At 54.0% G+C, this 23,739-nt stretch overlaps 1 protein-coding gene across 2 annotated transcripts in view; it reads left to right on the top strand.

Moving 5' to 3' along the window:
- The first annotated feature begins 2,386 nt into the window (after positions 1-2,386).
- PALM (paralemmin) overlaps positions 2,387-23,739 on the top strand; it is a 73,985-nt gene continuing 52,632 nt past the window's right edge. For both annotated transcript variants that reach the window (XM_034755612.1, XM_034755611.1), the window contains exon 1: positions 2,387-2,650. In XM_034755612.1, the coding sequence (XP_034611503.1) occupies positions 2,646-2,650 (5 nt within the window). In that variant the 5' untranslated portion in view covers positions 2,387-2,645. The remainder of the gene's footprint in view (positions 2,651-23,739) is intronic.

Raw genomic sequence — 23,739 nt, 5'->3', positions numbered from 1 at the left:
GCTATTTTCCCAAAGAAGGGAATCAGGTTAAGCTGGCATGATCTAGCTTTGATAAACCCATGATGTATTCCAGCCCCTTTCCTGTTTTCCTTCATATCTTTAATCATTTTTTCCTTTACAATTTGTCCCAAAGCCTTGGATACTACTGAGGTCAGACTAACAGGTTTGTAATTGCCTGAATTAATTTCTTTCCCCTTTCTTAAATATAGATCTGACATTAGCGATTCTCCAGTGGTACCACCATGTGGTACTCCCTCCACATAGGAAGATTTATTAAGAATCCTTACTACCGGACAAGCAATCTCGTGCGCCAGTTCTTTCAGTATTCTGGGAAGGAACTGATCTGCCCCGCCCTGATTGGAGTTCATTAAGTGCTTTAAGTTTTTCTTCCATCTCAGGAGGTAATTCCCATTTTTATACCCTCATTTCCATCAGCTGTCCTTACTTCATGCCTGTGGTCCATGTTCTCATCCTTTTTGAAAACCATGTAAAGAATTCATTTGAGTTTTGAGGCCATACCTAGGTTATCTTTAATCTCCTTCCCATCCACACTGCACAGGGCCCAACCTCAGCCTACCTTCTTTTTTTATTTCTATAACTAAAAAACCTCTTCTTGTTTATATTCATTTCCTCGGCAAGCGCTAATTCAGCTTGACTTCTAACAAGTCGCACTTTATCCCTCCATTTGCTAACTCCAAAATGTTGCTTTCTTTGCTGCTCAATCCTTTCTTCCACTCCCTACAGGCTCTCTGCTTACCCCTAATAACCATTTTACTGCAGTTCTTCATCCAGCTGGGTCTGGAGACTTTCCCTGCAATTTTTGCCCCTCGTGTGGGATGTAAATTTCAGATCCTTTTTGTATACAGGCGAGTCTCATCTTACGCTGGGGTTACAATCCGCTGTCAGCGCGTAAAGCGAAAATCGCAGACAGTCAAAATGACATTGAGTGTAATGGCGGGCGGAATCGCCCGCACTTCAGGTACAGTATTTAAATGGTTATTTTTCTTTTTTTTGGTTTTGTTTTTTTGTTTTTACCAACCGCGCAAGCTGAATTCGCGCATGTTAAACGCGTGTAAGATGAGACTCGCCTGTAGTTGAAGAAATTCCAAAGCCCATTCCACATACCAGCCCTTGAGGTCTTCAGTAGCAGAGCAGGGAATAAACCCTCCATTTCTTGAGTCCCAGCCCAGCGTTCTGTCCACTAGACCACACTGCTTCCCTTATTCATTGCCGGTGGCATTATGGTCTAAGCATTTATTTTCAATTGCTCACGGTTCACATGGTTCACATCCCAACAGGGTCAGCTCCTCCCTCCCGTGGAATGGTTTTTTGGATGATTATTGGTATAATAGCTGCGCCTAGAGACCCGAACTGAGCTCAGGGCCACGTTGTCCTAGGCCCTGATTATTATCCCCGGTTTCCATACAGAGACGCTGAGGCCCAGAAAAGGGAAGAGCCTCTCTCAAGGCTATGCAGGGAACCTAGCAAGGTCAGAAATGCAGCCCAGCTCTTCTGAGCCCCAGTGAGGAATTGAACGTTGGGTGAGAGCTTCGCTTCGCCCTATTTGCTTAACCCAAATTTCCCCTCACGTCCCCCTCTGTTGTGCAAGGGTTTGGCTACCTCCCTGCCACCCCAGAAGTGGCTGCATTTCTGACTTTGTACGGATATGGTGCAGTGCGCTGGGTTCCTTCTCAGCTCCTGTTTCTCCACCCCAGAGATGGCTGCATTTCTGACTTTGTACGGATATGGTGCAGTGCGCTGGGTTCCTTCTCAGCTCCTGTTTCTCCACCCCAGAGGTGGCTGCATTTCTAGCACTGTCTGGATAGGGCTGGTAAAGCACGCTGGGGAGGCAAGGCGCTCTCGACTTTCATTTCAGAACGCCACACCGCATTTCCCAGGCGAGCTCGGAACGGTGGCTGCGGTCATTGTAAAGAAATCGAAATAAACCCAATAGGCTTATCATGCCCCAGTCCCGCCTTCCCTCCCCTCTCCCTGCAGTGTGTACGACCGAGCAGGCTGGTTCTGCGCCGTGCTTAGTCAAGGCCGGACCTGCAGGCTGTCAAGGGAAGCTTGCTTAGGAATTTGGAGACACACGTCTGTTAAGGAAATGGGATCGGGGGGCAGGAGGGGAATAAGTCCTACTAACTCAGGGAGTCCATCCCAGACCCTGCCCCGGCTGGTTGGCAGGATGCTAGGTCTGGGTTGGTGCTCCCCAGCGGTCAGGCACTTGGAAGGGATGCAGCCTCCTTATTGAACGCGTCCAGGCGCTGCTCAAGGTCTCCACTGAGCCTTCTGTTCCTGGAGACTCTCCGAGCAGCGGCAGTGACAGGCGACGCCCAGCAGAAGGTGCTGTTAGGATGCTGGAGAAGGGGAAGGGGAGGAAAAAAAAAAATCCCTTCACATCCCCAGCTCAGCCATCCACTGCCAGCCAGTCGCACTCAGGACAATAACACAGCTGGGGATGCTGCAGGGCCACCAGCCGCTCGCCACCTCTCCCACAGCCTGCTGCCCGTGAGCGGAGAGACAGCGAGGGGGGGGACTCGCCCAGGGCTGGCGTTTGCCTTTCCCTCCAGAGCTTCGCCTGGATCCGTGCAGGGCTGCGAGCCAGAGGGTGAGGCAGCCAGGGGATTGCAGAGGCTGGGAAAATGGAGTAAGTACCGCTTTTCCTCTTGCCCCGGGCATGTGTTGGAGGCTGTGGGGAGACCGGGTGCATCCAGCCATCTGTCTGTCTAGGTGCTTATCTAGCCTTCTGACCCATAGCATCTCCCCTCCCCACTAAGCCAACCGCCCTATTTCCCCCCCGCTCCATCCCGCTGAGGTTGGATTCTGCGCTCATCTGCTGCTGACGCTACCCCGGCCTCTTCTCGGGAGCTGGCCTAGCGGGGCTGGCTTCCCCCTCCACCTGCATACAACCCCCCCTTGCCCCTGCTGGTCCTGCTCGCCAAGGGGACAGCTTGGGGCTTCACGAGGCCGGGGAGCCAGGGGGCTGCGTGCAGGGGGAGGTGGGGAGTGTGGCGGGGTCTTCCTCTCTAACCGTGGCCCTTGGCATTTGCGGCTTGGGGAGAAGGAGCGGGAGGGCCTGTCTGACGTGTTGCCACTGGTCGGCGTGATCACGGGTGGGTGGGGGTTGGCGCATGTGAGGGTGCAGACGCCCCCCCCTCGCCTGGATATTTTGCAGTGACTCAGAAATCCGAGCGTGCCCTGCCTCTCCATAGTCAGGGCCTCTGTGGTGTAGCGATGCTGACCTTATTGTTTGCGTATGGAAGCAGGGCCTGGAGAACCAGGCTCAGGATCAGGGCCGTGCTGAGTCGGGGGCTGGGCGATCCCATAGGGACACAGGGGTGCCTGCTGCAAAGAGCTTCATGTTTAGAAAGACAACAGGTGGAGGGAGGGGGGAGAAGCAGCGAGATCAGGCCACGGAGGGACTTGGCCTGGCACCGAGCGGCCCCGAATGGGCCTGGGAATTGTGCTTTCCCCCAGGACTCCAGCAGCGTCGTCCCCTCGGAACCGCTGGCTCCAGGCGTAATCACCTGGGAGGGGACGCAGCGGGTCTGCCGCGGCTCGCTGCGCTCCGGGTAACTGGCCGGAGTGGCTGGTGCTGCTGTGTTTGTTCTAACGAGCACCTCCCCTCCCCTGCCTCAGCTGCTCAGGTCTCAGCCCTGGGCAGGACGAGCAACAGGTTTTCCTGAGGCAGTGGAGGATCAGTGCCCGTCCTGCCGTGGTTCACCGGCGGGAGCTGGCAGCCCTTGGCGAGCAGCGCCCGGCTCACCAGTGGAATTCTGCAGGGCTCCCGTCTCCTCCAGGGCGGCACCGGTGACTGACCATCTGGGAGCCAGATGCCAGGTGCTCAACAGGTCCCAGCCGTCTGCTCCCGCCAGGCCTGCAGCAAGAGGGGGTGTCCCCGGGCTTCCTCTGGCCACCCTCCCTCCATTGTCAGCCTTTGATTCGTCCCTCGAAGCGATCAAAGGAACCAGGAGGCGGCTAATCTGGGTCAGTGGCTGGTGTGGGGAAAAAAGCTGGATCCTGGGGAGGCATTTGAGATGCATCTCTGAGGCCTGAACACAGATTCTCTGCAGGAGAGCTGGCTACATGGGGAGCCCCCAGCTACTCCATTCCCAGCCTCTCCCAACAGGAGGCGCTGTGTGGCGTGGGGCTGGAGAGATGTGTCAGGGGGAGCTCCCAGATTCTCCACTCTCAGCCTCTGCTAGTATGAGGCGGTGTCGGGAGCAGGACAGGTTAATTAGCTGCCGGGGGCGCTCCAAGCTACCCCAGTCTTGACACCTTCTACCAGGGGGCACCACGTGCAGTGGGGCAGGAGGACTCGCTATGGGGAGTTGGCAACATTTGCAGGGCCACGGAGGTTCACTGCAGGGAGAGGGGTCAGAGCACTGGATGGCAGGAGTTGATGGTGATTTTCATCCCAGGCTCTCAGGGCAGGAATTGCTGCAGGGAATGGCTGTGAGCCGGTGTGGGGAAGCCAGGCTGGGCTAGGGGGAGTGTGTGGACAGACTGTAAACTCCAATACCCATCGATTCCTCAGATCCCGGCCACGCCCTGGCTGATAATGTCCTGGGAGCATTTCCATGGCCCAAGATCTTGGCGCCAGGCCATAAGCACCTGCAGCTCCTGTTGGCTTTAATGCCTGTTAACGTGAGAGCCCCCTGTTCCGGGTGACAGAGGAGCGCCAGCCCGCTGAGTAGCCGATGGGGTAGAACTAGAAGCCCCTGTTTTTGAGGGTTGAGAACGTTGCTGTGGGCTGGATACCTGGTCGTAGGAGGCCTCGGCAAATCCAAGCTTGATGCTTTGGGAAACTCCTGGGCATGTCTAAAGGGGTTTCTCTTTCAGCAAGAAAAACTAGCACGTAGGCTGCAAAAACCCACCCTTGCAGACAGCACCTGTTGTAGGTGGGAGCATTGTCTAGTGGACTGGACAGCAGGCTAGGAACCAGGATTCCTGGGTTTGATTCCCAGCTTGGGGAGTGGGGTCTAGTGATTAGAGCAGGGGGCCTGAAATTAGGACTCCTGGGTTCTATTTACAGCTTGGTAAGGGCTGTAGGGTCCAGTGGTTAGCACAAGAGACTGGGAACCCACCAGGGCTTCTGAGGCTAAGTTTCTGCCTCAGTTTCCCCACCTGTAAAATGAGGCTTGTACAGTCCAGCCTTGTGGCACAGCTATGTAGATTAAGTGAGTAATATTTGTAAAGGGCTGTGAGATCCTGTGATGCTAGAGAAGGATGACGGGGATTAGAATCATAGAACTGGAAGGGACCTTGAGATTCCAGTCCCCTGCACTCAAGGCAGGGCTAAGTATTATCTAGACCATCTGTGACAGGTGCTCTTAAAAATCCTCAGTGATGGAGATTCCACTACCTCCCTGGGCAATGTATTCCAGTGTTTAACCACTCTGACAGGAAGTTTTTCCTAATGTCCAACCTAAACTGTCCTTGCTGCAGTTTAAGCCCATTGCTTCTTGTCCTATCCTCAGAGGTTAAGAAGAACAATTTTTCTCCCTCCTCCTTGAAACCTGTTATCATGTCCCCTCTCAGTCTTCCTTTCTCCAGACTAAACAAACTCCATTTTTTTCAATCTTCCCTCAGAGGTTATGTTTTCTAGACCTTTAATCATTTTTGTTGCTCTTCTCTGGACTTTCTCCAATTTGTCCACATCTTTCCTGAAATGTGGCACCCAGAACTGGACACAAGACTCCAGTTGAGGCCTAATCAGAGCGGAAGAATTACTTCTCGTGTCTTGCTTGCAACACTCCTGCTCATACATCCCAGAACGATGTTTGCTTTTTTTTGCAACAGCGTTACACTGTTGACTCATATTTAGCTTGTGATCCACTATGACCCCCAGATCCCTTTCCGCAGTACTCCTTCCTAGGCAGTCATTTCCCATTTTGTATGTGTGCAACTGATCCTTCCTTCCTAAGTGGAGTACTTTGGAGTACTTTCTTTCCTAAGAGGAGTACTTTGGAGTACTTTCCTTCCTAAGTGGAGTACTTTGCATTATTCAAATTAAATTATTATTAAAGCCAACCAGGCTGACTTAGTTGGGTCTTGAGAGGCAACCGGAGCATGATACGCCCGGGTGTATGGAGGAGGCTCCTCCAGGCATTATCTGCACACACAGGTGTTGTTACTTGCCTACACAAGAGAGACCGGGCCTGACCTCACACCACTGGAACTGCCTCGCTGACGGGAGTTGCTCCTGATTTGCACTGCTGTGTGTGAGAGGGGAGTCGGGCCTGCGGCAGGAAGGGAGAAATCGCCCTGCTTTTCCTGAGGCAGGAAGGATGGGGGAGTGATTAGTTCTCTGGCTGGGGACAAGGGAGAACTGAGCTCATTTCCCAGCTCTGCCACATGCACACTGGGTCACCATGGGCAAGTCTCTTAGCCTCGCTCTGACTCAGTTGGGGGAGGGCTAGCTCAGTGGTTTGAGCATTGGTCTGCTTAAACCCAGGGTTGTGAGTTCAATCCTTGAGGGGGCCACTTAGGGATCTGGGGCAAAATCAGTACTTGGTCTTGCTAGTGAAGGCAGGGGGCTGGACTCAAGGTCCTTTCCAGTTCTAGGAGCGAGGATATCTCCATTAATTTTTTCAGTTCCCCAGCTGTACAATTGGGGCAGTAGCTTCGCTCAAGCTCCCAATGGTGCTGTGAGCATAAATACACTACGGATTGTGAGGGGCTCAGATACGCTGATGACAGGGGTCATACAAGTGCGTTGATAGATTTGTGTCCACCCGGGGAGGGCGGCCTCTGCAGGTAGATTATAAATGTACCAGCTTCTAGTATCTGAGAGGGAAAGTTACAAGCGGCTGCCTGGAGCTTAGTCTGTCCTTCCTGGAGCAGGAAAGAACAGTGGGGACTCCCACCACCCGGTTATCAGCAGGGCTTGAACCTAGAACCCAGAGCCCAGACCTCTACCACATGAGCTAAACGTTAACCTCTCTCTCGGCCGGTAGCAATAGCAGGCTGTTATCCTCTGTGTGGACCAGCCTCTGAGGGACGGGACACACACTTTGCAAGCATGTTATACGGGCATTCGGCTGCTCTCTCTGCTTCTGCCATTATCCCCAGCGTCCTCCTCTGACAACCAGGCTGGATCCTACCAGAAGTCAGTGGCAAAGCTCCCATGGAAGCCAAGAGGAGCACAGTCAGCACAGCAATGAGACCTACGTTAGGATGCTCCTGCTTCGTCTCTTGCCCCCTGCCTGGTGCCAGCAGAATTCACATCAGCTGCCACGTCTTCCCCATCACTTGGTCTCTAATGGGATCTGTTTTGCTTCCCATATTGTGGAGGGCAAATGACCGTCCTGGCCTGTCGGGGACCTGAGGCACCTTCTAAAAACCTGCCCAAACTTTAGGCCCAATCTGGAAGCTCTCAACTTTGCAAAACTGCCACTGACTCCAAAGGGAGCCGGGACTTGAGTGGAAATGGGGTCAGAGCTCCCGAACTGGCCCACTGCAATGAAAATAGCCTGGTTGGTTTCATTTAAATTCCTAGTCGGTTTCGCTCTCCGGCTGTCTCCCCCTAGGACAGCACTACAAGGTGTGGGCTACAGAGCGCATGGGGGGATGTGTTTGGGGGGCTTGTTCGTCACTTATGATCTCTGGATTTATTTTTAATTTCATGGGCATGTTTTCTGGTCTTTTTAAAAAGCAAAACCAAACCTAAATTTGAGGGGACACAGTCCCCCCCCACCCTCCAGGCACACACTGGAAAGGGCACGGAGAAGCCTGTTTCTAAGCATTGTGCCACTTTACGGGTGGCGTCCCTGAAAAGCAAAGTTCCACAAAACACAGTGGTTTGGGGCGAGGTTGGGGGCAAAGCCCTTTTTTGGCTCAGAGCCATATGAGGTTTGAGCCCCGCTTCAGCCTGAGGTTAATTTTGAGTTGGAATAAACCCCCAAACTTGAAGGCAGATTCCCTTGATGCCTCCATAGTCCATCCGGCTTTGCCACAAAGCTGCCCAGATCCAGCCACCCCACTGTTCCTCTTTCCCATGTGGATCATCAAGAGGTCATCAAGCCCAGCCCCTGTGCTGAGGCAGGACCAGGTAAAGCTAAACCATCCCTGACCGGGGTTCCTCCAACCTGTTCTTAAAAGCCTCCAATGACGGAGATTCCAGCCTCCCGTGGAAGCCCGTTCCAGAGCTTAGCTATCCTCAGAGTTAGAAAGGTTTTCCTACTATCGATCCTAAATCTCCCTTGCTGCAGACCAAGCCCATTACTTCTTGGTCCTACCGTCAGTGGACATGGAGAACAACTGACCCCTGTCCTCTTTAGAACAGCCCTTAACATATCGGAAGGCTGTTCTCAGGTCCCCGCTCCGTCTTCTTTTCTCAAGGCTAAACACGCCCGGTTTTCTTAACTTTCCAGCACAAGCCTAAAATTAAGCACGTGCTTAAGGGCTTTTTCCTGAATTTGGGGTCTGGATTTGTAGCTGGGGCCTGGGGTTATTCCGGGGACTTTTAGTAAAGTTCCGGGGGTTTTGTAAAGCCATGGCACTTGTTTGGGATTTGGGTCCTAGTTTATTTGAACCACTAGTTGTCAGGCAGGGAGGGGTTGGCTGAAACGTTCCATCACTCACTCAAAGGCCTGGAGAGCGCCTCTCAATGCTGCTTTTTCTTCCCTCCTCATGGCACCATGTGTGCTGTTAATGGGGGGAGGGATAGCTCAGTGGTTTGAGCATTGGCCTGCTAAATGAGGGTTGTGAGTTCAATCCTCAAGGGGGCCACTAGGGATCTGGGGCAAAATCAGTACTTGGTCCTGCTAGTGAAGGCAGGGGGCTGGACTTGATGACCTTTCAAGGTCCCTTCCAGTTCTAGGAGATGGGATATCTCCATTAATTATAAGTAAATGGAGATTTTATTTCCTCCTCGCCCCCCAACTGCTCTGATTTGTCCCTGCTCTGTACCCACTGTGAATTCCCTCTGCCTTTCTGACCCATCTGCGTAGATGAGTCTTATTAGAGTCATATTCCCTGCACCTTCTCCACTGGTGACTCCAGAGCAGAGAGTCATTTTTTAATATGGGAGAGGAGGGTGCGATTTTTGATGTCGAAGGCTTTGAAACTAGGTAGGGAGGTTGTGGTTTTGCAAAGGAGCCTGGAGTCTCCTGCGCTAGGATCGTCCCTTGGATCCACGTGGGCCAACCTTTCCTGAAGTCAGTGGAGCAATGAAGCTCTGGAAAGGTTGTGACCTCTAGTTGGGTCCCCATGTCATGACCCGGTCCTGCTGAGACACAGACAGACAGCTGTAGGAGTGATGCAGAGGACGGATGTGACAACTGGATGGATGGCTTCCCCGCCTGGCACACAAGTGGTGGATGGGGGAGGAACTGTGAGGGCTGGATGCAGATCCAGCGTCGGGGCACAGCAGCAGGAGATAGGCCAGCTGTGAATTGTGTTCAGAGCCACAGAGGGAGGGAGCCCGGCGGGCAGATCAGCACCTCCTGGCACAGCCCCTGTCTCCCCCTGAACAGACCCGGTGGCGTGTTCTGCATTTTGCTCCTTTCCAGCATGTCTTTATTTGAATGTCACATTTGGCAGGTTATTTATTTAATTCATTAACCCAGGTTTTAAGAAGCTGAGTGAAACTGACACTGTCCATCGGATGTGGAGAGGGACTGATCCCATGGGGGGGGGGGGGGCCCAGGGGCTGAGGGTTTGGGTTGGGGGGGGGGGTTTGATCCCAGCTCCTAACCAGAAATCTTGATCGAGCTAAAGGCTTAGGGGGGAGTGTTTTGTGTTACAGTAACACCTAGACCTCACCCCCCAAATGAGATCAGGGCCTTTGTTGTGCCAGGCATTGTGCACACTGTGGGAGACAGGCCCTGCCCCCAGGACTCAACTGACAATGGGTGGGGGGGCGAAAGAGGAGAAAGAGGCCAGGACCTAGGGTGTCTCTCTCCAGGTCACGTAGCAGCAGGGGCATAGCTAGGAATAGAACCTGGTTCTCCTGATTCCTAGCCCAGTGTCCTGGCCCTTAGACCACCCGGCCTCTCCAGGTGCTAGCTTTGGATAACTGGGTAGGAGTTTGGACCCAAGCCGCTTCTAGGGGAAGCTATAAACCCCCCCGCCCTGGTCCAGTCCCCGTCCCGCCGAATGGACGTTTCTCCCTAGCCCTGGGAAGCGTGTGATTGTGGCACGTGGCAGCAGACGGCTCACAGAAGGTTCAGAGTTCATACACTCACCCATGAGACGGGATGTTTCTCTGAAGCAGGGCAGCCCAACCCCAAAGAGCTTGAAGGCGCGCAGGCTCTTTCGGGACAGGGCTGGCACTGCCCCTTCTGGTCCTGGCGGGGAGCAGCCGTCTCTTTCCCTGGGGGGTGGATCTGTGCGGTCGAGCTCACCGGATCTAAATTCACCAGGGCATCAGAGAGTCCTGATCTGGCTCCATCTCCGTCGGCTGCAGTGGCAGCCAGAAACGGGAGCTGCCGTGGGTGCAGGGATCTGAGCTTTCTGGAACCCAGGGTTTTTGTCTGAGCCGGAGTAACCACCTCAGACCACGAAGTGAAGCAAAACTAGGGAAAGGAACTGCAGGCATACAGTCCACCGTGGCCTCTGGTTGTGGGGGAGGAGTTCATCCCAGCCTAAGACATCCCAGAGGGGCCTCATTTTCAGAGTTTATCCTGGTTAGAGCTAACGTAAAAATTGGGAGACATATGAAACCTCATGCTTCAGGGCATGAGCCAATCTCTAAATACTAGGGATCAGGAAGTTTCTTGCTCCTTCCACTGTAGCAGTGGGCACTGGCCACTGTAGGGACTAGATGGGATCCAGTCTGGCCATCCCTATGTTCAGAAGAGCTGAAATTCCAGTGGAAATCAGAGGAGCTTGTCACATCTAATCAGACCCAGGTGTCTCCGGTTGGGCTCCCCAACAATAAGATGCTAGGCCAAAAATCAGCACCCACGTTAGTCTTAAACTCAGCCAGGGCTACCTTGTTCCAAGGATGCATCCGCACTGCCATGCCAGGGTGGGGCTGCACCTCGTGTAGACATACCCAAGCTAGCGTTAATCTAGTTCCCTCTGGTGCCAGACCAGCAAAACCACGGCAGCACAGGCTGTGCGAGCCCACCCAGATCCCTTCCTGATTACTTCCCTGGCTAGCCCATACTGCCTCAGCTTCACGACTCCAGTACCCAAGTTAGCGAGATTAAAGTTGACTCAAGGGAGAGGGGGGTATACAAGAGTGCACTCACACTCTGTGCTACCCTGAGGGACACACCTAGCTCCCATTACCACAGCACCAAAGCGCCTCACCTGGGAGGCGGGGCAGGGAAATGATCCCCATTGAACAGGTGGGAAACTGAGGCCTGGCGTGGCTAAGTGACTTGTCCGAGGTCACATGAGCTAGGCCAGAGCAGGGATCTGAACTCAGGTCGCCTGTCTCCGAGGCGAGCACCCTACACTGGACCCTCCTTAATCTCCAGGCCTGGAGTTCTTGAATGAGGTGGTGACAGGGTTAAGAGCTCACAGCTGCAGCTCGTCTCATTCATAAACACCGTGGGTGTTTCTAGGCAGGGCCTAGCCGGAGCGGGACTCCTCTTACGAGCTGGAAACCGCCGTGTCTCAAGGCCCCTGGAACCATTTGGACATAGCTGTAATTTCCCAATCAAACTGGCTCCCAGAGCCTCTGGCATCAAATATATTCAAGGACTCCATTTTCTCCTGGCACGCCCAGCCCACGTCTGAGCCGGAGAATCAATCAGGCAACTCTGCTCTGCTCTAGTGCATCCCGCACTTTCGGGATCCTGGGGCTGTCTCCTCTCCCCCTCCCACCCCCCGAAAGGCAGGTGCTCGGGGTTGCTGAGCTCTTCTCGGTTGTGGTAAAGGGAAGGGAAAGCAGCAAACAGTGGGAGCAGCTGATGGGAGAGCGGTAACCTGCATTTCAGTAGCATCCTTCATCCCCGAGTGTCTATCATTAATGCTCCCACCTCTGGGGTGGAGGGCAGACAGCACAGAACACAGCCCATTTCACACGGAGTTCAAATATCTTTGGTATCAGGCTCATTAGCGTCTGGTGGTTTCTCGCTGTCTGGACCTGGCTGAGGGGGGGGGCGGAGTTGACCCTGCTGGGATTTGAACCCATGGAGTCTGGCTGCAGAGCTGATGTTGTGAGCGCTAAGGGCCGCGTTTCCTGGGTGTTCAGCTGGTCAGGCTTTCAGAAGAGCTCAGCTCCCAGTTGGGCCCAGCTTTGGGATTTTCAAAGGACCCAAGGGAGTTAGGCTCCCCTCCCCCACCAGTGAAATGCACTGAGATTTGGGTGCCTGATTCCCTGAAGCACTGTTGAAAATCTCATCCTGGATTTTCCAAAGAGCTCAGCTCCCGGCTAGGCCCCCGCTCGTGGATGTCTGGCTGGAGGTGTGTGAGCAGCAGAGGCAGGGAATGGAGGAGGGAAAGCAGCTAACAGGTCAGAGGAGTCCCCCTATTGCCAATGCAGGGTCTCACGGGGGAGTTATTGATTAGATGTTTCCGCTACGGGAATTTGTCCGGACTCCAGCAAGAGGAGCCGTTCTGGGCCCCGTCGGTAGCAGCTCTGGATTCTGCATGCGTAAGCCCCCTGCTGTCCCGTTTACCGACTTATATGGCCCCCATCACCGTAGTATTTGAGCCCCTTGCAGGTGTTACCAGGTTGATGTTCATAGCGCCCCCGTCGGGCAAAGCAGTGCAATTGTCCCTAGTGTACAGATGGGGAAGGTGGGCCCAGAGAGGCTAAGGGACTTACCCAAGGTCATACAGAGAGCGGGTAGGTGTCTCCCAAGGGCTAGGCTAGTGGCCCAAACAACTGGCCCATCCTCTTGCTCCAGCCCCAATGGGTTGGGTGAACGCCAGACTGGCCCGTCTCTTATCCTCCAGCGGGTTTTACCCTCAGGGAGTCATTTCGCTGCATGCCATAAAATGACGCTGGGTTTCCGAATGCGACGGGACAGGAGTGAGCACCGGCTATGGCATGATCCTGGGCACAGGCCACGGGGACGGGGGTGGGCTCTGGATACGGGGCGATGCTGGGCACACCTGACAGAGAGAGGTCACCCCAGAGAGAGGTCGGAAACCCTTCTGAGGCCCACAAAAGGAGCTTCTATGGGACTCCAGGGTGGGGACAGTGCTGAGGGTCCGATTCCACCCACCCCCCAGACAGATCCATGCCACCTGAGTCCCTTCCACCCGCTGGAGTAGGGGGAGCAATGCTGACCACTGTTCCCCCCGTAATCCATTCTGCCAGTGCTCCAGCATGCTCCTGGGAACTAGTCCCTTCGCTTCTTCAGCATTGTAACCCCCCCGCCACCCTGTGGAAAACCTTGGCTCCAGGCCCCATTTTATCTGCACTCTTGGGGGTCGGGGCTTGGAGGAACCAGTCCTCTCTTGACCCCTCTCCGCGCTGCTGCACCTTCCCGTGAACTGGGATCTCTCCTCTCGTGAACTGGGATCTCTCCTCTCGCCTGGCCCTGCGGATTGTTGATTTGTTTGCTTTTGTTGTTGATTATTGTCAATTACTCGCCTCTCCACACCGCCTCCTCTTCTCCCTCCCCCGCACCTGTGGATCAAAGGCACTGAATCGGAGCAGTGCTAATCACCGCCTTGTCAAGGTGGATTTTACAGACTGCTCTGCAGACAGACCTGTTAGGGTGTTGAAACCCAACTGCAGTTTGCTCCACCCCAGCAGCAAAAGTGGGTTGAGCTCTCAGCAGTTAGATGGCATGGGGCCAGATCCTCAGCTGGTGAAGCTGTATCCCCTTCCATTTTGCTATACTGAGGATCTGGTCTATCACATTTAAATCATCCGCTGTTGCCAGGGCCCATCTACACTAGGGCTTGCAACATTGCGAATGCCCGTGAAGCCAAACCGGTGTTCACAAGAGTGGGGGCTTTTTTGCAAAGTTTCCCTTTGTGGGAGCAGAACTGGCCACCAGCTCTTTCCCTGGGTACAGAGAGCAATGGCTGGGGCAGGGCTGGAATGCGGGGAGAGGGAGCCAGGAGAGAAACTTGGAACAGCTCTTTGCACATTTGGACACGATAAAGGGAAAAACCAGAGGAAGGCAAATAAACATTATTGTTCCATGTCACGGGGAACGAGACAAAAGGTCATCGATTTTCCTTCTGAGCGTGGAAAAAAGGCATGGTCAGCATGGGTGAGAACGCCCGGCCAGTGCACTGTGTGTGTGTGTGTGTGTGTGTGTGTGTGTGTGTGTGTGTGTGTGTCAGAAAGGGAAAGCCTGCGGTCTGTGTCTGCACAGGCAGCCGGAGACTGACGGCGGGGGTGTGAGGGAATGGGGGATGGATTATGTGAGCTGGAGAGGCGGGTGAAACTGGGGGAAGGAGGGGAGGACAGGTCACCGGGTGAGACTGTGGGGATGAGGCTGCGTGGACGGGCATGCGGGGTCACCAGCGGGTGAGCCTGTGTGTGTACCAGGTGTGGTGGGGAGACAGAGGGGTGGGTGACACTGTGGGGTGCGAGTGTAGGAGCTGGGTGGGACTTACAGTGGACACATGTTACGATGTACATCTGTCCCCTGTAGCACGGCCCGGCAGTTCCCAGGCAGGCGGCCGGGTGGAGCCGTGCCCTCGGCACCTCTGGGTATATTTGTTTCCTCGCTCAGCCGCAGATCCACCTGCTTCCCCTTCTGAGCATCAGCCGGGTCCCTTGGTGCCTGGTTAAGCTCCGTTACCATGACGATGTTGCCAGGGCACCCGCCTCCCAGTGGTGTAAGCTATACATCACCAATAAGTGGCTTCCTAATGGGGAGAGCCAGGACCACGGAGGGCCCCCCCCGCCACTCCAGTGGGGCTGGGGAACCAATACCAGCCCTGGCCTAGATTCCAGGCCTCTCAGAGGGGCTGAGATGGGGGGAGAGAGCCCAGTTCTGGAGCCCAAAGGTGATTAGTGATTTGCGCAGTCGTTTCCCTCCTCTCTTCCCCCGGCTCCGATTTGCCATCGATAAAACGTCAGGAATCGGGCACTCCCTGCAGGGGAGGTGGGGCTGCCAAGACAGACCCATGCTCCCACATGCACCTCAGCCAGCTCCAGACGGCGCCTCCTGTTGTCCTCCTCTTCCCCCCACTCCCCAGCTACCTCCCCTCCCTGCTCAGATGCCTCTCTCCTTCCTAGACTCCCCCCACCCTTCCCTTCTCCTTATCCAGCCCCCCCTCTCCCTCTCCTCCTTCCCAGACTCTTTCCCCATCCACCGCTTCCCCACCTCCTCTCTCCTCTTTCAGCAACCTGCCCCATCCCCCCTCCTCCTGCTGCTTCTGCCCCAGGATGGAAAATTGCCCCAGGAATCGCACCAAATGGCATGTCCACGGGGGACGCCCTTAGCTACCGACATGTCGTCCCCATCGCCACCTCACCCTGCTGGGGACGGGACGGGGAGTTGGCAGCCAACACATGAACGTGTCGCCGGGTGACTCTGTTTCTCCCCGTCTCAGCAGGTTGGGTGGGTTTCCTGCCAAGCTGCAGGGATATTGATGGGAAGCAACGGCCAGGCACCACCCCTGCCCTGACACAGCACTTCCAGTAACCCGCCTCTCTTATAATAAAACCGTAATTAACTTAACCCAGCCAGAGCTGGTTGCAGAAAAGAGGGCAACCTCCCTGCGCGGCTAATTGCTTCTCCTTCGCCAGACACTCCCAGCCCTTCAGCTTCCGGTCCTCCTCCTCCATGCCATGTCCACATGGGGCAAGCAACGTCCATAGGAAGGAGGTGGATGGATTTGCCTAGGGCTGGATGCCCAGCCCATGAGATAGGGCTGAGATGGAGACAGAGGGGTCGTCCCCTCGGGAGGGTGGTTCTGTTGGGAAGGGTGTTGGCTGGCTCTACTGTCAAACATGGCAGCTTTGGTCCATGGGGGTGGTGGTGTGTGTCTGGGATCCTTCTACCTGTTTTCCTTCACGCTCCGTGGTACTCGCTTCCCAGCCTCCCACGACACCCGGCCACGCTTGCTGCATGATGAGAATTTAGAGGATCCTAAGTGCAGCCTGCGGATGCCAGCGAACGTAGAGGTGCCAACCCTCCGTTCATCTCTGCCAGCCAGAGATCCGATCCAGCCGTTCCAGCCAGCGGAAGGGAAGGGAATATCTTGGCAAGGTTTCTAATAGCGGTGGATTCTATTTTGACTGAATACATTTGGATCCAAATTAAAAACCCAGGAACTGTGAAGTTGGGGGTTGACAGCTGCCATCTTGACAGACCAGCAGGGGACTGAACTGGGAACCGTCAGAGCTCATAGCATGAGCTGTTACAGCTTGAGCTAAAATCCTAACTGGTGCTGGCACAGAGGCGCCCTGTAATACGCATTCACCCAGGGGTTTCATTAGCACCTTTCCTGAGCAGTAGGAAAGCTCCCAGATTCCCATTAACTTTAATTAACAAAGTTCCTAGCAACATAAAACAGCACAAAGAGGTTCTTGGTCCCTAGGGCTTCGCAACTGTCACTATCCTGCATGGGAGCGAGAACCCAGATCTGCCTGCTCCCATGTGGCAGGCTCCTACTCAGCTGAACGAAAGGGGAATCTCCCTGAGGCGTTAGCAGTACAGGACCTATGACACACAGCTAAGCCGTTCTCATTACATCTCCTAGAGCAGTGATTCTCAACCAGGAGTCCGGGGCCCCTTGGGAGGCCACGAGCAGGTTTCAGAGGGGCCGCCAAGCATGGCCGGTATTAGATTTGCTGAGACCCCAGGCAGAAAGCTGAAGCTCCACTGTATGGGGCTGAAGCCTGGGTCCCTGAGCCTTGGGGCAAGCAATGGCACTGTTTGCTACCCCCTAATTTCAGCCCTGGCTTTTGTGTGCAGGAAACAGTTGTTGTGGCCCAGGTGGGCTGTGGCGTTTTTATCGCACGTTGGGGGAGGGAGGCTCAGAGAGAAAAAGGTTGAGAACCCCTGTCCTAGAGGACAGCGGAACGTGCACATACCCAGTAGCTTGTTCCATTTCAAATTGCCTGGATCTGATTATTAAAGTCGTATGTGTAAAAAAAGCTGAACTGGGTGAGAACTTAATGACTGGATGGGAACAGATGGCAAATCCCAGTGATGGTTGGACCCAGTGGGATTCTAACCCAAAGCTCTCAACCCTGCGTGTTTTCATAACCTCACACTGACTCAACCGACATTCTAGGCTTCAGCTGGCACACAGAGGGACATGACTGGAATCGTATCTAGAGCAGTGGCTCTCCACCTTTCCAGACGACCGTACTCTTTCGAGAGTCTGATCTGTCTTGCGTACCCCAAGTTTCACCTCACTTAAAAACGACTTGCTGACAAAATCAGCCATAAAAGCACAAAAGCGGCACTGGACACTAGCACTGAACCATGGCTGACTTTCTCATTTCTGCCACATAATTATAAAATACATCAGTTGGGATCTAAATATTGTACGTAATTTCAATGTACAGTACATAGAGCAGTATAACCAAGGCATTGTCTGTATGTAATTTTAGTTTGTACTGACTTCACTAGTAGCCTGTTGTAAAACTAGGCAACTGTCTAGATGAGTTGATGTACCCCCTGGAAGATCTCTGTGTACCCCTGGTTGAGAACCACTGATGTAGAGAGTGTCTTTCATCTTGAAAGATGCCCATCATTTTACAATTTCCCCACTTCACTAAAATGTCGCTGCCTCTGGGGTGGAGCACGGCAGGTGTGTAATGATGCCACTGCCAAATTCAGAACAGGAAAGGCACAAGAATACTGTACCCTGGGGAGCTGTTTGGTTGTGGGGGGGTTGTAGTGGCGGGGGCAGGTAGGTAGAAAGAAATTACCCAATTGCCCAAGACTTCTGAAAGTGCCGTGGGCCCTTGGTTATACATCTCACCCAGAAAGCAGCAGTGGACTCTGCCCTCCATCCCCACCCCCTGCCCCCCAGAGATGTGGGGTGGGCACTTGCAGAATTGCCCAAGGATTGACAATGTCCATTGCGAGTGCTTTGTGCTTAACAGGCGTGATTCTCAAGGAGCCTTTATGCTGCTCAGACCCCATAAAAAACCCCGAAAGTGGGTGGAAATGGCCCCCTGAGAATCCCCTCCCCGCTCCCCCAGGCAGGGGGTCTCCCCAGCTGGTATTGGGCATGGCCACCCGTGATCTGAACTTGGCATGCACCTCCCTTGCTATAAAGGGTTTGAAGCAAAGTTCTGGACCCAAGGAGGTGACAATCTAAGGCAAGAGATTACAGGGGTATACGGACAAGGCATGAGGGCCTGCAGCTGTCCCTGCCCACCTGTCAGGCAGCCAATGAGCGCAGCTGGGCCCCAGCAGAGCCACCGGACTGGCTAAGGCGATCCGCTGGCTGGCTCTTAATCCCAGCAGCTGTGGAGAATCAGGGGAGGCTCAGTGCATGTGCCTCTGGGGTCTTTGCCTGCCCTGTACTCACCTTACTCCAAGCCCTGCTCCAGCTTAGACCCTGCCCTTGTTCCTGCTGGGTTCCAGCCCTGCTCCTGCCTTCCCTGACTCCAGGTAATCAGTTCCAATCCTTGGTCTTGGCTCTGACTCTCCCTTTATCCTGGGAGCTGGCATTTGGGCTCTGACCACTAGGCCTGACTTCTGCTGCGATCATGGGCCCTGACTGCCTATGACCCGTTCTCCTGACTGACAGGCGGTGCTGTCACTCAGACTCTAGTGCAGGAGGGAGGCTACCAAATAAGGCACGGTGAGAGATTTCCCGGTGTCCCGTTTGAATCCCGCGCAGCCACATCTTCCCTCTGGGGCGGATGGATACTTTACAAGTGGCCTGAACTTGAATCTGAATTAGGGAGACTCCTTCTCAATTGGAGAGACTTGGCAGGATCACGTCTGTCCCCGAGGATGCCACATGGGAAGGGACAGAGGATCTGAGCTTAAAAGTGACCTGCACACGAGGAAAATATAATTGGTGGGTGGGTGTTTTGGCTTCTTTCTGGGGAAAAAAAAAATCCTGAAAAATGTTCGTTTTTATGGTTTTTCCTGCTTGTGCGGTGGTTTTTGCCTTAGCTTGTACCCTCTTTGGGGAAGTAACTTTTTGTTCTGTCTGTACAGCGCCTAGCACAATGGGGTCCTGGGACACAACTTGGGCTCTTATGTGCGACATCAATACACACCATAATAATCAACAATGCCGTAAATGGACCCGCCTCCTATGATTTGTGAATAAATCTGTAACAGCACGGTAAACCCAGCCAATGCTACGTGCGGCTGACTCATCGCATCTTGTCCTGCGTCAGTTACAATCTGCCAAGACCGATTTTTACACTGCTGGGCATCGGTTTCGGCTTGTCACCTGCCCAGCTGCTAGTAGCTACAAGGTTTTCTTTGCTGACGCTGTGGCAGAGATCAATTTGAAGAAGGAAAAAGCACTGGCTAAGTGGATTGTAATGGGGAGCCAGGGAACAAGGCTCGAAGGGGTGCGTGGGTGAAGCAGTCTAGTCTAGCAGACTGGGGACGGGGGCGCAGCGAAGTATAGCAGGACTGCTCCACCTCTATAAAGTGTGTGGTGATCCCAGGATGGAAAGCCCAGTAGAAAGGTAATATAGTACCAGCCCCTAATTCTGGATTTCAGAGGTGTCAATTCTCAAGTCTTAAGATATTGGGTGTTTTTTCTTAAAGTCCCAGCTCCTGGAGTCTTGTGATGAGGGGGGAAAATCTTCACTTTTGTTTAAAACGAAAGAAAGAAAAGTAAGTTTCTCTCCGTAGCGGTGGTGGAGAAAAATGTGTATCAGTAAGTGCGTCTACACTGCCTACGTCAGCCTCGGTCTGTGGGACCTGGTCTGGCTGACTTGGTATTTCCAAGCCGATGCTTGAGCCTTCACACTGCATTGTAAACCTGGATTTACCATTGCTGGCGCTGGGTCTCACATCTGTGCTAAACGCGTCCGTACTGCGCTACGCCGACCTTCTGACTCGTCCACACTGCAAACTGACAGGGCTTGGAGCCAAGTTGCATGGGACATGGGCTCTGACCCGCCTCCAGAGCAGGGTGCTAGGACCCAGCTCCGGAGTGCTGGCTGACCCGTGTTGTGTGTGGACAGAAGAGGGGGTTGGGTTCAAACATGGGTCATCGGCCAGGCTTAGTGTGCAGTGTAGATCCACCCTAATGGCTCAGATACCAGAAGGCAAATACAAAGAACCCAACATTTTACTCTAGTTTAAAAAAAAAAAAAAAATCACATGATTTTTGCAGAGGGTGACAATTCTGGGCTTTCTTTGCCTTGGATTGCAGGAAACTTTCTTCCCTGGGCTGTCGCAATTACTGGCTGGGATTGCTGCGCTGACCTTTCTCCCTGCTTTGTGCCAGACAACAGCTCCTCTCAAAAGAAAGCGTTTGTAAGGTTGCATCAGGATTTATGTACGTTCATACACTGCAAGCTGTATTGCAAGTTGTGTGGAAGACGGGGGAGGGGGATGCAATCCAGAAAGTCCCCAAGGGGGGTGGGGGTAGGGATCAGCTGTTCTCCACCCCTGTTGTTTATGTTCTGTATCTTCTGCTCCTTTACCCAAACACTGGCCTTGGCTCGGTAAGCCCCAGTTCTTGGACACCACTCCCCTCCCATGATCTCAGCTAGCCAGAGTTCAGCAAGAAACAATGGGGAAAGGGAAGGGGACTGGCCGGGCCTCGGAGCCTCGGTGTGGGTTTTTTTTTTCCGTTTGTTTGTATTTAAAATGATTGGATTTTGAAGTTACTCATGTAGCAGCCTTGGAACAGAAGGCGGACTGCCAAGCATGCCGAACACGATAGGCTGGCTAGAGGGGGGTGGGTGCGCGCACACACACACACACACACACACACAGCGCATTCCTTCAAGTCACACACAATTAAATGATGCAAAAATTAAACCTTCTATGATTATTTTTTTTTTTGCATTGATTTCACACCCTTTAAGCATCCCAGAGCAGGGGAGAGGGAGGAGAGTTGTAGGCAGGGAGAGATTAATGGGTGGGTTTTTGTTGTTGTTGTTGTTTTACAGCTCCTTCTTTTTCCCTGTTGCTGAGTCTGGTGACTTCACTGCAGAGCTCCCCCGCTGCATACGCATCCCCAGTTACACCCACCCCCACACACAGACAAACATACGAGCAGGCACGTCCCTCCATTCCCGATATATCCTCTCTCTCTCACCCTCGCCCTTCCCTCCTACAGCACATTTGTCGTTCTTTTCCTCCCACGGGGATGTGTGTGTATGCATGTGTGTAAAAAATGTATTGGCAAAACACACACACACACATTCTTTAATGAGACTTCTTCCTGTTCCCCACCCCCCTCGCAAGACCCATCAGCTGAGAGCATAACCTGCATTCTCTAGCTAGCCAGCTGAAAGAACAGAAAGGAAGTGGGGCTGGGGAGGGCGGCAGCAGGGGCAGAGCCAGCGAGAGCAACCGCAGTAGCCCCCTGGTAGTTAGACGTGGACCCCTGGAAGTTCCCCTCTCAAGGCGATGGGATCAGAGCCAAGTTGTATGGGCATGGGGCTGGAGGCTGCGGTGGTGGGCTTGTGGCTGGGACCTACGGTGATGGGTGCGTGGCAAATACCAAAGAGAGCAAGTTGTCTAGCAAGATCCTGAGCTCTCTTGGGTTTGGGGGGAAAGGAAAGCTCCTTGCGAATGGCGGGAAGAAGGAAGGGATGGAGGGGAGGAAGGAACTGAGATGCTGGGATGGGACTAGCGGTCAGCTCCAGGCTGGGAAGGAGGGTCCCAGGCGTTCCTACCTGCTTCCAGGCCCATTCCAGCCTCTCCGGATCCCGCTCCCTGCTCGATTCTGGATGCGGCCCCGCTGGGTCCCACTCTCTCCCCCCCCCCCCATCCCACCCCACCTCAACATGTGTGAGCCTAAGAGGTGTGTGTGTAGGTGCTACCCCCGTCCCCGCAGTTCCATCATCTCCGGGTGATGCCTAGTGGGAGCCGAGGGTGCTCAGCACAGGATTGGGCTCCCAGGAGCTCCTCCTTTGAGGCGCTCCCCACTGGGAGCTGAGAGCGTGCCGAGGCGTCCAGGATCGGGCCCTTAGCCCTTGGCTGGGCGGAGGGGAAGCTGATATTTTCAGTCACTGCGCCCAAAGTAACAGCAGCGTCTAGGTTGCCCAGAAACGGGATGGAGCTTCCTGGCATCCGCTGAGAGACCCCGAACAATAGTCCCAGCAAAATCCCTAGCACTGGGACGGGGCTTTTCGTCTGCAAAGGGCTTAATTAATGGATCCACCCAGCTCGCCTCACTTGCCCTTCTCTGTGTCATTCCTCCAGCGCCTGGCCCGGTAACAGTGATCGTAAGTGCTCCTGGCCGGGGATTCTCCCGGGGTGGGTGGATCATCTACAGAAGTAGGTGAGGATCCTTCTCTTGCACGCGTCACCATTCAGCACACTGCTGCCTCCCCAAGGGGGGCAAGTGTAAAGCCGACAGACCCGGTCGTCGGGATCGAACCGGGGACCTCTGGAACTTAGCGCATCAGCCTCTGCTGCATGAGCTCAAAGGAGCCATGGGGCTCTTAGCTAAGGTTGTAGAGCAGACTCATTAATCACTCGGTGCCACTACATGGGCCAGAGCACCACACCCAGGAGGTGTGTGGGTTACACGGGCCTCCCCCTCCAGTCTTCTAACCATGGGCTCCTCCGGCACATCTTTCACCATCTGCATCGCTGCCCTGCAGCAGTCACGCCGCGGAGATTGGACTGAGCCAAATTTCTGCCTTGTGGCAACTGCTCTGGCCGTTCCAGCCAGCAGCCGGTTAACTCTCGGCCAGCTCTGCATCCTGGGTTGCAAACAGGTGGCTGTAAGTTAGGGCTTCTGAAATTCATCAGCCGGCCTGTCTCTATCCCCCAGTAGCCTTATTCTGGCCCAGGTTGACCCTCTTCCTTTGCCTGCTGTGGGGAAGTTCTGATCCAGTAGCTTGGGCCTGTCTGTATAACGGGTCAGACCACAATCCCACACTCCCTATCAACACACCCATGTCTTCAGAGACTTCTCGCTTGACTACCCAGTGGCGAGTCAGGCCCCAGGAAGACCTTGGCAGAGACACAGCGACTGTATCGTATTTGATGCCAAGACGTGCCTTGTAAATATGAAATCAGCGTCTCCCTGTGCAAGCGCGGTTGAGCTGGGATCCGGAAACTGGTGGTACAACTAGCTGTAGAAAGACCCTCACGGGCAGATGCTGCCTTGCAGAAGTTGGAGGGCATCAGCCAGCAAACACACGAGGCTTGGTAGTGGGGTGTCAGATGTAGCCAAGTCGTTGCATCACAGGCTGTTTACTGTTTGATGCCAGTGTAGTGAAAGAGAGAGAGAAGCATTTCTCTTGCATTGGAGAAAGAACAGGGAAATCTTTACATCCCAAGACCTGGCTGTTTTATCCACTCTGGGCTGCCTTAGCTCTTTGTATCACTGACTTCTGGGGGGTACGTTAAGGGCCCCGCAGGCCTGTCCATTCCCATTGCTAGCGGAGGCCGGGATCCGTCCAGAAGGGATTTCTCAGGCCTAGAACCAGATCACATCGTTGCCAAAAGCACGCTATTGGGGGGAGAGAACATAAGAACATAAGAAAGGTTGTACCAGGTCAGACCAAGGTCCATCTAGCCCAGTATCCTGTCTACCGACAGTGGCCAATGCCAGGTGCCCCAGAGGGAGTGAACCTAACAGGCAATGATCAAGTGATCTCTCTCCTGCCGTCCATCTCCACCCTCTGACAGACAGAGGCTAGGGACACCATTCCTTACCCATCCTGGCTAATAGCCATTAATGGACTTAACCACCATGAATTTATCCAGTTCTCTTTTAAACTCTGTTATAGTC

This window comes from Trachemys scripta, chromosome 22 (assembly GCF_013100865.1).
Source record: "Trachemys scripta elegans isolate TJP31775 chromosome 22, CAS_Tse_1.0, whole genome shotgun sequence".
Taxonomy (NCBI): domain Eukaryota; kingdom Metazoa; phylum Chordata; order Testudines; family Emydidae; genus Trachemys; species Trachemys scripta.
The sequence above is the reverse complement of the archived record's forward strand: the minus strand, read 5'-3'. Positions and strand labels throughout refer to the sequence as shown.